Genomic DNA, 13,159 nt, shown 5'->3' on the forward strand with positions numbered 1-13,159 from the left:
TTTCTGTCGTGACGTCAGAGACCTAAGCTAAGTATATATCTGGCAGGGAAGTTCATGTACAAAAATTTTATTTAACTGACAGATAAAATGTTAGTATAAAGCTGTTATGTTTCCACTGTTAAAACTGTGAAACAAGATATACTTACATTCTTTGGATGAGTAAAAGAAAAAAAAAACTGACAACTGTAATAGAAATTAACGAACAATGGAAACACCCATAAATGGTGGTCTTCAAACCACGCCTGGCAACTAACTAGCAGTACTGGGCCACAAATATGTTTGTGTATAATTATTTAATGAAAAGCTGAGTTCATATATCCCCAACAGAAATTTGTTTGAATCTTCAACAGTTTCAGCAACTCCAATTTTAATAAGTACCACCCGAGGTAATGAATAGTAATTAAAGCTTACATTCATGAACACACTTTTCATAATTCTTATCCATGAAGGCAAACCAACATAAAACATATTTACCAATAGAAATTTACAAGACTCACTCTCAAGGTTCTAGTATCAGGCAAAGCTGTTACTCCAAAGGATTTCAGCGGAATATCTCCTATGCTTCGTGACATATTAAGCGTTTCATTCACCATATGTCTTCCTATATTATCCACAGACACACGGCCACCGGACTGCAAAATCCGCACCTTTAAAATAAAGTTAAAACTGTTACTTTTCAATATTATTATTTTTATATTCAGATGGTGAAACCTATTCATATGGGACAAGCCCACAGGAGCCATTGATTGAAATTCATGCTTCCAAAGAATATGGAGTTCATTAAGAAGAAGTAACAAGAGGTAAGGGGAAATACATAAAGAAGAGACACCACTTATTAAAAAGAAAAAATAAATTAATAGATAAAAATGTATTAAATTGCAAGAAGAAAAGTACATATTAGGGTAGTAATGTATTGCATCTTTGCCTGAACTTCTGAAGCTCCAATTACAGGCAGTCCCCGGGTTACGACGGTGTCGGCTTACGACGTTCCGAGGTTACGGCGCTTGTCAATAGACGTTATTTCCAGGGTTACGACGCATGTTCCAGGGTTACGATGCCTACAATGCTCATCTGGGAGATGAAATATGACACCAAAAATGCAAAATAATCAATATTTGAAGGTTTTTTTGATGAAAAATGCCATAAGAATGCAGTTTACATAGTTTTCAATGCACCCAAAGCATTAAAAGAAAGGTTTTCTTATGATTTTTGACGATGTTCCGGCTTACGACGCGTCTCAAGAACGGAACCCCCATCTTAACCCGGGGACCGCCTGTACATGATATCCTCTAGGAGGCTGTTCAAACATTCCAACAGTGGGAGGAGGAATAAAGGATCTGAGAAGTTTGATAGTGAGGCACATTTACTGCACATTGGTGCTGCTGTTCAGCAAATCATGTTGCTTTCTATAGATAAAGGGGATCAGGGATCAATTGTGAATGTGAAAGATCTCTGTTGAAATGTGACTTATGAATTAATACCTTCCCTTGAGAAAAAAGGCCAAAAAGAGTAAACTCCATTGGAGAAGTCTACTCTCTGCCCTCTTTTCTGTTACTAGTGGACTTCTTTAATAATTGCAAAGAAGAATACCTGGCATCAATGGCAAAACCAAGGCACAAAAGCTCTCTTCAACAAGGAGCTTGAAACTTTCTGGTACGTATACAAAACCATGTTATCATCTTGGCACTGATCATGAGTTCACTGCAGAAGGGACAGGGAGACAAAGGAGAGATTTCTCTTTAACAAAACTATTCATTGAATCACAACTACTTTACGGGCATAGCGTTGGCCTTTCAGAGATACATATCAGTCTTGTGGGGAAAAACGCATCTCAAACGGCCAAGAATTTTTCCATTTTCAGAAGACACCTTTCTCTTTATCTGTTATCTCTTGGAGCAACCCAATTCACTGAACAGCAGCATCAATATGCTGTAAATGTTTAGCCTCACTGTCAAACTTCTCAGTTCTAGAGGTCCTTTATTCCTCCTCACGCTGTTGGACTGTGGAACAGCCTCCCTGAGGAAGCTGCACAATTGGAACTTCAAAAGTTCAAGCAAAGATGCTATGAATTACTACCCTTATACCATTCTCCTTACATTTTAATACATATTTATCTTTTTATTCATTTAGTTTTGCTTTTTTAATTAGTGTGATTTCTTTCTGTATTTCCCTTCACTCCATCTTACTTCTTCCAAGTATCATATCATATCCTTTGGAATCTTGAATTTCAAGTCAATGGCTCCCATGGGCTTATTCCACATGAATGGATTCATCTTCTGAAAAATAATATATAATAATAATAGTGACTTTACATAACTGAATATCACCTGAACTGAAAAATCTCCCTGTCAACAACATAAGATGAACTTGACAACAGGGGTGAATTATTTTTGACAGAAAATACTGAGTTTATTGAGTTTTAGGCCTCAGCTTTAAATCATAATGAAATGTAAAATGAATTTCTATTATCTGCAACCTACCTTCTCAGACTTGTTGGAAGGGCAATGATCATGGGTAAGTTCCCTTGCAGACCCCATACGACATAAAATTGCTCGTGAATCCCCTACATGGCCTACAGCAAGTTCCACACCATTTCGCAACAGGCAAACATTTGCAGTTGTGCCTGCTTTTAGCCCTACAAAGAGGAAAGTGTAATACTTATATATTATAGAAAGTATGCAATATATCAAACTAATCAAAAGTGCAGTAACTTGCCTGGTAAGCTTCTCAAAAAAGAAAACTCTTATGTGAAAAGTAAAACATATTAATGACTTCAGTAATATATCAATGCAAAAATAGATTTAAAACAAACTATTCAACACAAAATAAATACTGAGTTTGTAAAATGATGATAAGAATGCAATAGCTGTTAGAAACGATGAAGGTATGGAAGATACAATAACCAAGGAAAGTCTGGGAGAGACTGAGAAATATTTCTATAACTACCTTTTGCTTTTGTCTATTCTTTATCATATCCAGGGTATAATCCAATATCCAGAGCGTCTTTCTTGTTATCCCAGCAGACTGACAGACATTACACCCCTAATGTTAATCCAGTCCTCACTGCTTGTCATACCTTCTCATATATGGTCTTAAAAACTGCAGATCTATTTTATCATTCAGTTGCAAAAGCACCTCAATGTTTTTCAAGAGCCTTTGTAGTACATCTAGATACTCTAAAAATTTTTGTCAGGAACTTTAAATTTCAGCTTGAGTTTGGCAATGCTAAGTAATTGATCACTTCAGCAGTTCCTAACATTTCTTAGTGGTCTTTTTCACTATGTGAGCTATTCGGTGTCTATGACTGCCATCTGGAGATGTCCAAGTGTATTTATGAAAAGCCTTGTGATGGAAAAGATCACTTCTGATGATAAAAGTTGCATATTTGCAACACAAAAACTAATAAATTGCTGCAAAGGCTTTTGCTTTTGGAGTTGATAAATTTGGGGTAGCTGCAGACTATATTCAAACCATGGCAGAGTTTCTAACATCTGAAGAAGCAATCACAACTGGTAAAGCATCAATAATTTGTTAGACAGATACTATAGGGATCACAGTTACTGGAAGGGCAGAAAACACTCTAAAATACTAACCAAACTCCACCTATTTGTGGATTTTTCTGTAGAACGTATACATCCACATTATTTGCGGAAAATTCGCCCATTCGCAAATTTTTCATAGTGAAACATTCATTAATGCTACTGTATTTTCATGTAATTTTTGTGAAGAGATTAATTTTTTGTGATACAACTATTAAAATACTCAGGTATAAGCATATTTAGAGAGGTTTTTGGTTTGAACTATCAACATAGGCAGTTATAAGTAGTTTTAAGGGGGTGTCAAGTATTCACAGATTTCAGCTGCTCATGGGGGGATTGTGGTGCACATCCCCAACCAATCCCAGGGATCAACTGTATGTCAGACATAGAAAGGGATGGCATGAGGTAGTAATGTCCAATGCCATCTGAGGAGTGTTCCTTCTTTGCTAAACATTCACTGAGCTTTCTTCTCTAAATTATACATGAACTGTACCTCAAACGCTGAATTACACTAGCTGCTTTATGGCAAAGTCTTGAATTCTTTGGATAAGCATTTTTTATGGGCTAGTTCTGACAAAAATTTTATGTTGTAATACCTGCTGAATGTTCTTCAGTCCATTTCACATACTGGGAATGTAATGTCAAGAAACTGTGGTGCAATACTGCTTCTAGGTCCTTATGCTGACTCAACTGTTGGGTGAGAATACTCTGAAAGGTGACAAAGCAAAATAAGTTATGTAGCTTGTGAGTTTTTTTATACAAACAAAATGATATTGTTAGAATACAATAAAGTTCTGTACATACTTACCCGGCAGATATATACTTAGCTTATGTCTCTGACGTCCGACAGAAATTCGAATTTCGCGGCACACGCTGCAGGTAGGTCAGGTGATCTACCCCCTTGCCGCTGGGTGGCAGGAATAGGAACCGTTCCCGTTCTAGAACCAGATTTTCTCTTCCACCTGTCTCCTGAGGGGAGGCTGGGTGGGCCATTCATCGTATATATCTGCCGGGTAAGTATGTACAAAACTTTATTGTATTCTAACAATATCATTTTTGTACATGCAACTTCCCCGGCAGATATATACTTAGCTGATTGACACCCTTGGTGGTGGGTAAGAGACAACTATTTACTGAATAGACAGGTAAACAACATACGTTGTAGGTAATAAATAAATAAAACCTTGGTTCCTACTTGTTCAGGCGGAAGATTCCATGGCTAATGCCTAGGAATCTGCTTCGCCTCAAGAGCCTCAGCGAGGATGTGACCTATGGCTAAGAGTTCTTGTGGGTCTGTCGATGGGGTCTTATCCATTTACTCGACAGAGCCTCTTACATGACAATATGCCTATGCCTAGTGGCATAATTAAGGAGCACAACACCGATCCCGATCACCTGATCCTAACACGAGGGTTAGTGCTTAAGTTGAAAAGAGTTATCCCCAAACTCCTTTCAAACAACCCAAAGAAAAAACACACGAACGTTAAACTAAAATTTAACTCACTAGTTAAGGATCAGTTATCGGCTCCCTATCCCAGCAATGTATCCGCAGACACGTATCAACCAAGAGAGAAGGATCTCTCGTAGGTTATCTTGACATCCTTCGGATATGGGAAGTCAACACAGAGTTGCATCTCCCGTATGTGACAGCTAATATGTCCTTATGACATATTGTTAAGGAAAGAACAAGAATACAGAAAAGCTCGCACTTCATGCGCTTTTAATTCTCAGCTGTTTGAAGGAATCATCAATGCACTTGTCAAGTGCTTAGGAGATCACATTGTCTCAAAGAAGGCCAGGGCATTCTTTGATATAGATCTCTTCTGGGTGAAGCCTGGAGCCTGGCTAGCGCCTCGCGCCTGGCTGGAGCCTTGCGCCTGAATGGCGCCTAGAGCCTGGCTGGAGCCTTGCGCCTGGCTGGAGCCTTGCGCCTGGCTGGCGCCTGATTGGCTCCTCCCTCCTGGCTAGCGCCTCGCGCCTGGCTGGAGCCTTGCGTCTGGCTGGCGCCTTGCGCCTGGAGCTTGGCAGAAGACTTCATGATTACTGTCTATGAGTCTGCATGCCTCAAGAGTTTCAGCGAGGTAGGGACCTATGACTGACAAACCCTTCTGGATCATGTCAATGGGGACTAGCCCGCTTACACGACAGAGCCTTCTCGGATCGTGCCAATGGGGGCTGACCCACTTACATGGCAGAGCCTTACCTGTATCATATCAATGGGGACTAGCCCTCTTACATGACAGAGCTTTAGGTTTCTCTTTACTGGAAGGAGCCTTGCGCCTGGATGGATCCTCAATCCTGACTGGAGCCTAGCCTTGAAGGAGCCTGGCACCTGGATGGCGCCTGGGCTTCTTAGAGGCCTGGCTGGCTTCTAGAGCCTGGCTGGCAGCCTGGCTGGCTAGAGCCTGGCTGGCTCCTAGACCTGGCTGGCTCCTAGCCTGGCCTGGCTTCCTAGAGCCTGGCTGGCTCCCTAGAGCCTGGCTGGCGCCTCGCGCCTGGCTTGGCTCCTCCACACTTGCTGGAGCTTCGAGCTTGGAAGAGTCTCTAGGCTGTCTGGCGATGTCCACATCGGACACTCTTATATCTGTCCGATTTGTTCGCCTCTGGCGCATTTGCGCCAGGTTGGAGGCCCGCTCCTTCTCAGTATCCGGCCATGACAGAGTTCCTTGGAACTGTCCGCCTCTGGCGTTTTTCGCCTGTATTGGCATTTGGCGCTTGGCTGGCGCTACATTGTCCGAGAGTCCTGAACAACCACATAGTTTATCAGGAGACTGGAGAAGGGTGGAAGAAATTCTTCCCCTTTGAGCTTTTGGCCCCTGGCAAGGGGAGGTGATTTTAGTCAGCTACACCCAGTAGACGACAGGATACTAACAATACGAGAGAGAAGAGTCTTCCTCCGAGGAGGATCCTTCGTGAACACTTCTTTTGCTAACGAGATCTCTTCTTACATGTTGATGAGGTTCCTCGTTGCAGAATCTTCCCTATCCTTGCCCGAAGGAAGGGAAGGAGTCTGGAAGTCGAAGGAGAGACTGAGCTGAAATTGGGCGGAACCCTGATTTCTAGCTCTTATTGTATTCTTCTAAATACCTTCTGGGAAGCATTTTGAGCCCTCATCGCACCCCGAAGACTCTGTAGGCAAACGTTTAAAACCATCTCTTCTTCTGTAGATGAAAATGTAAGTACCCTGCCTGGGCAACTAAACTTCTATCTGAAAGCGTTGCGTCAGGAATAGAGGGATTTAGTTCTTTTGCCAGACATACTATGCTGGCAAGAACCCATTGCCGAGTCTCCATTGAATCTGATGCGAGATTCCAATGCACAAAAAATTCACTTGTCTTCTTGGTCGTTTAGGGCTAAGAGAAACAAAGAATTCCTTCATAAACTTCCTCAAAGAAGTTTGATGAGGAGCAGTTCCATTTTGTCGGAACACGGAATCTGTGGCCACAAAAAAAAAATTCCATTCGAAGTACATGATATCCTACTCTTGTCGTATTGTGGTATCGTATAGATCCCGAAGATCTTAATCCTCTGTTATCTCTAATTCCCCTTGTAGAGACAGAGTATAGCCTTTTACTGCGTTCTTTGATAGCAGATATACACATAGGTGATTCTTCCCTCTGAAAGTGAAGAAAAAACCTCGCTATGTGGTTCACAGAGGTATCGGAAGAGGACAGTTTCCTCATTCCATCTAGCACGATCTGCAGCAATTCTATGTCTTAGCCATGACTATTGTCATTTACCTTGAAAAATCCTCTCATTCATGTCCACTTCTGGTCAGTCTGCACGTGGAAAGACTCAGAGTGGAGAGGTTTTTCAGGTCTATTTATAATAGATTCTGATAGAATATCCAGATACTCTTGGAAAAGCCTTACGAAACATGCTGTGAGAAGAACGTGACTTCTGTGAATCCAACCTCTCTAAGGCCAAAATGAGGCATTCATCCTCTCTTCCTTTGACGCCCATTTATCTTAATATCTGTTAAGAATTTATAACTAGGGGAAAAAAGACTAAAGTTTATTCCCCTTCTTTAAATTAAAGATGTCGTATATTGCTACCTCTCTTGGTTCGAGGAAAGGAAGCAGTCTATAGGAAGCCTGTTCGTCTTCTACCTTGCGAAGAGATCTATGAAGACTTTCTGCAGGTTCTCAAAACTCTTTTCAATAAATGTTAGACATACGTTAACAGTTATTATCTTCGATTGAGAAGGTTCTCACGGACATGCAAAATCTTGCATCGAACCTTTAAGGATCGTTACGTTCCGTGTCTGTTCCCAAATAGGTTCTCTTTTGTTAACGCGAACAGGGGCGAAAAAAGAGATTCTCGATGCTCTTTGCGATATGAGAGTGTCGTGGAATTGGCCTAAGTGATTAAAAAAAATCATTTCATCATTCCTTGTAAGCGACCCCTTTCCGATTAAATGGGTAACGAAATCAGGAACGAATCTTGCCGTTACCGAGCCTCCGAGAGGCTACTGGTTTGTTTGTTTGTTTGTATGGTGTTTTTACGTGACTTCCGAACCACGTCGAGAGTGAACTTCTATCACCAGAAATCCACATCTCTCACTCCTCAATGGAATGGCCGAGAATCGAACCCGCGACCACCGAGGTGAGAAGCAAACACCAAACCAACCACTACTGGACTCTAAGGTTAATAACTCGCTAAAACGAGAAAATATCTAGGATGGTGCTTCTGGCGCATTGCGCCAGGCTGGCGCTTCTGACGCTTTGCGCCAGGCTGGCGCTTCCTTCTAGTTCTTTTAAGGTTATGTGCCAGAACATCTGTGCCCTTATGGTACCCGACATCCTTCACGTGTTAATTCCGTTCTTAGTAGGAAAAAACTTTTATATGCGTAGTATAGTCCATTCAGGGAAACAACTTCTGCCACTAAGAGAATGTTTCCCATCCGACTCACCCATCTTCTCTTGAGCAATATCCGATTCTAAAAAGGTTGTGTGCGTTTCTCGAAAGGATGAGAGAATTATATTATATCGTGCTCTGCCGTATTAGAATCCTTTATAATACTGTCACATTGTGGTAAACAGCATTAATCTAGGAAACCTTTGTAAGGATACTAGGAATTCTGTAGTTAACCTCGGTATGCGCATAAGACTTGACCATACCGTAGTCTTAAAGTGAATTCTCTTCTACTACATTCATCTTCTCACTAAGCATGTACTCTAATAAGCCATGCTTTCGTAAGCATGAGAGCATCATATAATATAGAGTTCCGCTGCGTTAGAATCCTTTAATAATGTTACCTACGGTAAACAGCATTGAAAGGTTGTAATATCTTTCTTATTGAAAGCTTCTTAGCAAAAGGCAGACAATATTTTATTTATGTTTGCTTAACTATCCCCTCAATCCGAGGCTAAAACCGCGATTGTAGGGGAGAGACACGGTTAGTTATTCCATCCCGCAGGAGAGAGACATGTAACCAACCACTCATGACCGACACCTACATGTTACTGCGTTGGTCTCTAAGGCGCGATAGCAGTCTCCGTTAGCCGTCTGGCCTTACTCTTCCAGAGTTGCCAGCTACTCCATTAAATAAAGGAATCTTATAAAATTATCGAACTTCAGGAAGTTCTTATTAATGCATATTTAAGCGAAACAAGACTTCGATAAATCTAGAAGCTAAGTAGGTGTTGTCTTAACAATCCCTTTAAGCGTAGTCCTTCCTAGGAAAATCCTGGAAGGATACTGATAATTGAGTTGCTCTACAAAGAAGTAACTACGGTATGTGTGATTTGCCGTATCGTATTCTCATACAGCAGATACTCAACTACCTTCTTTCCCTGCCGAGGCAGATAAAGGAAAAATTTTTACTGTCTTCGTTCTTTTCGTTAATAGAATGATAGAAAGAGTATATATATCTCCTTAAGGAAGGAAGTTAATCCAGGAACTCTTTAAATCTTCGTGATTTCCTCATAAATCGCGGAAGAGACAGAATTCCTGTTCGTCTGTAGGGTTTACGGAAAGAAGTAGATATTTCCTATCCGCCATCATACCCAAACGTCGATGAGATTCTTATAAGAAAAACTCCCAAAGCGCTTGCCTCTTCATAACGAGGGAAGAGCATGAATGAAGGAGTGTGTCCGCATTACTCAAAGAGGAGCCTCGCGACTGACCTCTCTCTCTTAAGAAGATTTGGAATATTCTGGCGCCTGGCTCCTTGCGCCTAGCGCCTGGATAGTTCCGCGCGCCTGGAATGTTCCGCACGCTAGAAAGGAGACTCGCTCCTGGAACGTTCGCTTGTGTGGAAGGTCCCGTGCGCCCTGATAGTTCCGAGCGCCTACTAGACCCCTTTTAGAAAGCGCCTCTTGCCCGGAAACGTTCAATGGAAGGATCGTTCTGATTGCCACTGTACTATAAGGCTCCTTGCTCTAGCCGTCTGTTTTTCTGTTGCAATTTGCACCAGGCTGGCGCTTCGTCTCTTTGAAGGCGCCTTGCGCCAAGAAAAAATTTTCTAGAACGCGGCTCGCGCTCAGTTGCTAGAACGCGGCTCGCGTTTGGTTGTAGGAACGCGGCTCGCGCTAGTCTGTTTTCTGGAACGCGGCTCGCTGCTGGTTGTTGGAACGTGGCTCACGCTAGCTTGCTGGAACGCGGCTTCCTAAGTTCCTGGCTGGCTCTTGCTCAGTGTTCTCTTAGTTTTCAGAGAACGCGCTAGATCATCAAAACATATACATTCTTCGTCTTTTCGGATGTAAGATGAAGAGACGCACTTTTTTAAGGATGCCTTTTCAATGGCTATCCTTGGCAGTCTGGGACGCTCTACAGAACCTGCCGAGGGGACGCCTGACCGGTGGGGATTCTCTGAAACCCCCTTACGGCTTTCGACATTCCTTCTCCCCTGGGCTTGGGAGCTTGAAAGAGGTCTAGGCCTGGGAGCGAGACAGAGCCGATCAGACGCACCCTCCACTGCAATGGGGAACACTAGTAATCACTTCTTACCTTTCAATAGCTCGCATTTTGAGCCACAATCCTTGTCTTCAAATTGCAATTATGAATTTGAAGTTTCTGCGAAGTAAGAAGGTGATGAGGATGCAACACTACTAGTACTGTTAATACTCTAATTGCTCGTTAGTACGAGTTTCTAAAAAACTTTTAAAAGAAACGTATCTAGTTACATGCTTTACTGACTCCCTAAAGTAGGAAGTCAGTATATTTCCTCAATCAATTCTAACACTTATTACACATATTAATGAATAAATATTAATATTTCCCTTTCTTGCAAACTATGTGAGTGTCTACCGAAAATTTCGGTAGTTACACGTCATATATTCTTCGAAATTTTCGAAGCCAAATTCATTAAAAAGTTAATAAAAGCGTATGCCGAACCAAAGACCCAATACTTCCCTGCAAAAGACAGCCCAGAAGATCGATGGCGATGAAAAACGAAAATCAAGTCAGGAGGTAGCAACAACATATGTTGACACTACCGCGACAGAGAAAATCTGGTTCTAGAACGGGAACGGTTCCTATTCCTGCCACCCAGCGGCAGGGGGGTAGATCACCTGACCTACCTGCAGCGTGTGCCGCGAAATTCGAATTTCTGTCGGACGTCAGAGACATAAGCTAAGTATATATCTGCCGGGGAAGTTGCTTGTACAAAAAAGTACATTAGTACTGTTTACTTAATTTAGTTTTGGTTGTAGTTTCTTGATCTATATCCTCACTTGGCTACTCAATTTTAAATCTGAAGTTTGGAATATAATTCATGACAACTGCAAAAAACCAGCTTGTTTTTCTCATGCAATTTGTTTCATTTGGGCTTAGCCCCTACTTATTTCTCTTTTTCCCCTTTTATTTTTTCTTCTCTTTTTTCTGCAGTGATGTATTTGAGCAAAGCTTTATTTTCCAAATATAAAAATGATTCAAAATAGGAGTTTTTGACAGTTTGCACATCAGTGCTCTTCAGTTGGCTTAAGGGGACTGTCATGCAAACAGTAGAAAGCTTCCATTTATAATTATTTTTGTATTTTGAAAAATACAGCTTTGCCCATATACATATCATTGTGGATTTTCACTCATAATTTCCAGTCACGGTATAGTATGTAATGCACCATAGACTTCACTCATTCAGCCTCCCGCTCAGGCATGGCTTTCTCTACTGCTATAACACATCAAAAATATCACCTTTTTCAGTTAAAATCTCAAAAGCAAAGCAACTGACACCTCAAAAAGAAGGTAAAAGTTCAAGCAGTGCCCATTTTCATAAAAGACCAGTCATTAAATGGGGCAAAATAGAACTTTAATTTCACTTGTACTATCCCTGTCATTGCCAAATTACAAACAGTAATGGAAGTTCTTTGAGTTCTTACCTCTAAATTTTGTTGGCAGAATTCAGAGCATTCACTTCCGCCATGCCCATCAAATACAGCAGCACACAACACGTTGTCTGGGAGACTTGTCACAACATATCTGAAAGTGTAACCTTTGAATAAATAACACAAAAGATTTGTGAAAACATTTGAAGATCTGCCAATACCAAAAGATCTTTTCTACAATATGGCAGCATCCAATACTAATGCTAAATAAAACAAAATATGGTTTTCTTGTTTTATGGATACTAACCAGTTTTACTACTTAACACTAGGCTTAGGTAGCCTGGACAGAGCATGCAAAGTGGTAGTTAAATGCAAGGCGAGAAATCAAGTTCTCCCTTTTGACTTCTGCCAATCAAAGATGTAACCAGTCAGCAGGGGTAAGGGTTAGGAACTGAACTACCTAAGGCAAGCTTTGTGCAGAGAACTGAAGGCTACTTCCCATCCAATTTAAAGTCAGTCTGCACCCAGGGCCCTCTCAACATAACAGAAAAATGGTTCATTTCAAGGAAACAATATTGTTTGAAATTTGTTTTAAATGCACTAATTAAAAACCTCTTCCTTTTACCAAAACGGAACAGCTATGAAGGTGACAGAATTTCAGAGCTCTTTAAATGTAATACTTATTCAAATGAAGAGTCTTCTTACATGTTATTATTCATTATAGTATACATGTAACAGTCTATGGGATCTACTCGAATGATTTCCTGCATACTCCTCATAACTTTTAGAGCTATGATATTCTAGCTTCATCCTTCATGTGATACTATTGTACAAATCATGCCTGTTCAACATGAGGGCACTATACAAATCCTGGTTAAAAAAGGTAGTGCTGTTGTTTATGTGCTCAAGATAGGGAGAAATGTCAGTGCTGATGTTGGCCGAGAAAGAACACTTGCCTTTACTCAACTACTGATTCTTTTAAGCTTCTATCTATACACCCATGCATCATAGCATTCAAATAAAATGCAGGGAAAGTCTCCATGTACCTCTAGTAAACTGCATACCACAAAGCTCCCACTTTCTGCACATGAACCCCTTATGGACAGGTAACTTACATGTTTACATATAGCTTTGTGGTGGAGTCTGGGGTAACATACATATGTATATGCTCAAGATTTCACGCCATACATACAGGTTGAACAAATTTTGCGGGAAAAGTGATCAGATGACTTCCATGGGCCATAAATAATTTATGGCAACTCTTACATGGCCAGTCTAGTAGCTCGGTAGACTGAGTAGAGGAGAGAAGGACAACAGTTTGACTTGAGATGCCGCTCCGAAAACCAAGGAAGT

The 13,159-nt window shown here is 41.1% G+C and overlaps 1 protein-coding gene across 5 annotated transcripts in view; it reads right to left on the reverse strand.

Annotated features, from left to right (window-relative positions):
• Positions 1-13,159, reverse strand: part of LOC135218353 (protein phosphatase Mn(2+)-dependent 1K-like) — a 28,992-nt gene that overhangs the window by 12,772 nt on the left and 3,061 nt on the right. For all 5 annotated transcript variants that reach the window (XM_064254609.1, XM_064254619.1, XM_064254592.1 and 2 more), the window contains exons 3-6: positions 11,861-11,960; positions 4,136-4,247; positions 2,481-2,635; positions 498-647 (exon numbers count right to left, since the gene is read on the reverse strand). In XM_064254609.1, coding sequence (XP_064110679.1) covers positions 498-647; positions 2,481-2,635; positions 4,136-4,247; positions 11,861-11,960 — 517 coding nt within the window. The remainder of the gene's footprint in view (positions 1-497; positions 648-2,480; positions 2,636-4,135; positions 4,248-11,860; positions 11,961-13,159) is intronic.

Source organism: Macrobrachium nipponense, chromosome 19 (assembly GCF_015104395.2).
Source record: "Macrobrachium nipponense isolate FS-2020 chromosome 19, ASM1510439v2, whole genome shotgun sequence".
Lineage (NCBI taxonomy): Eukaryota > Metazoa > Arthropoda > Malacostraca > Decapoda > Palaemonidae > Macrobrachium > Macrobrachium nipponense.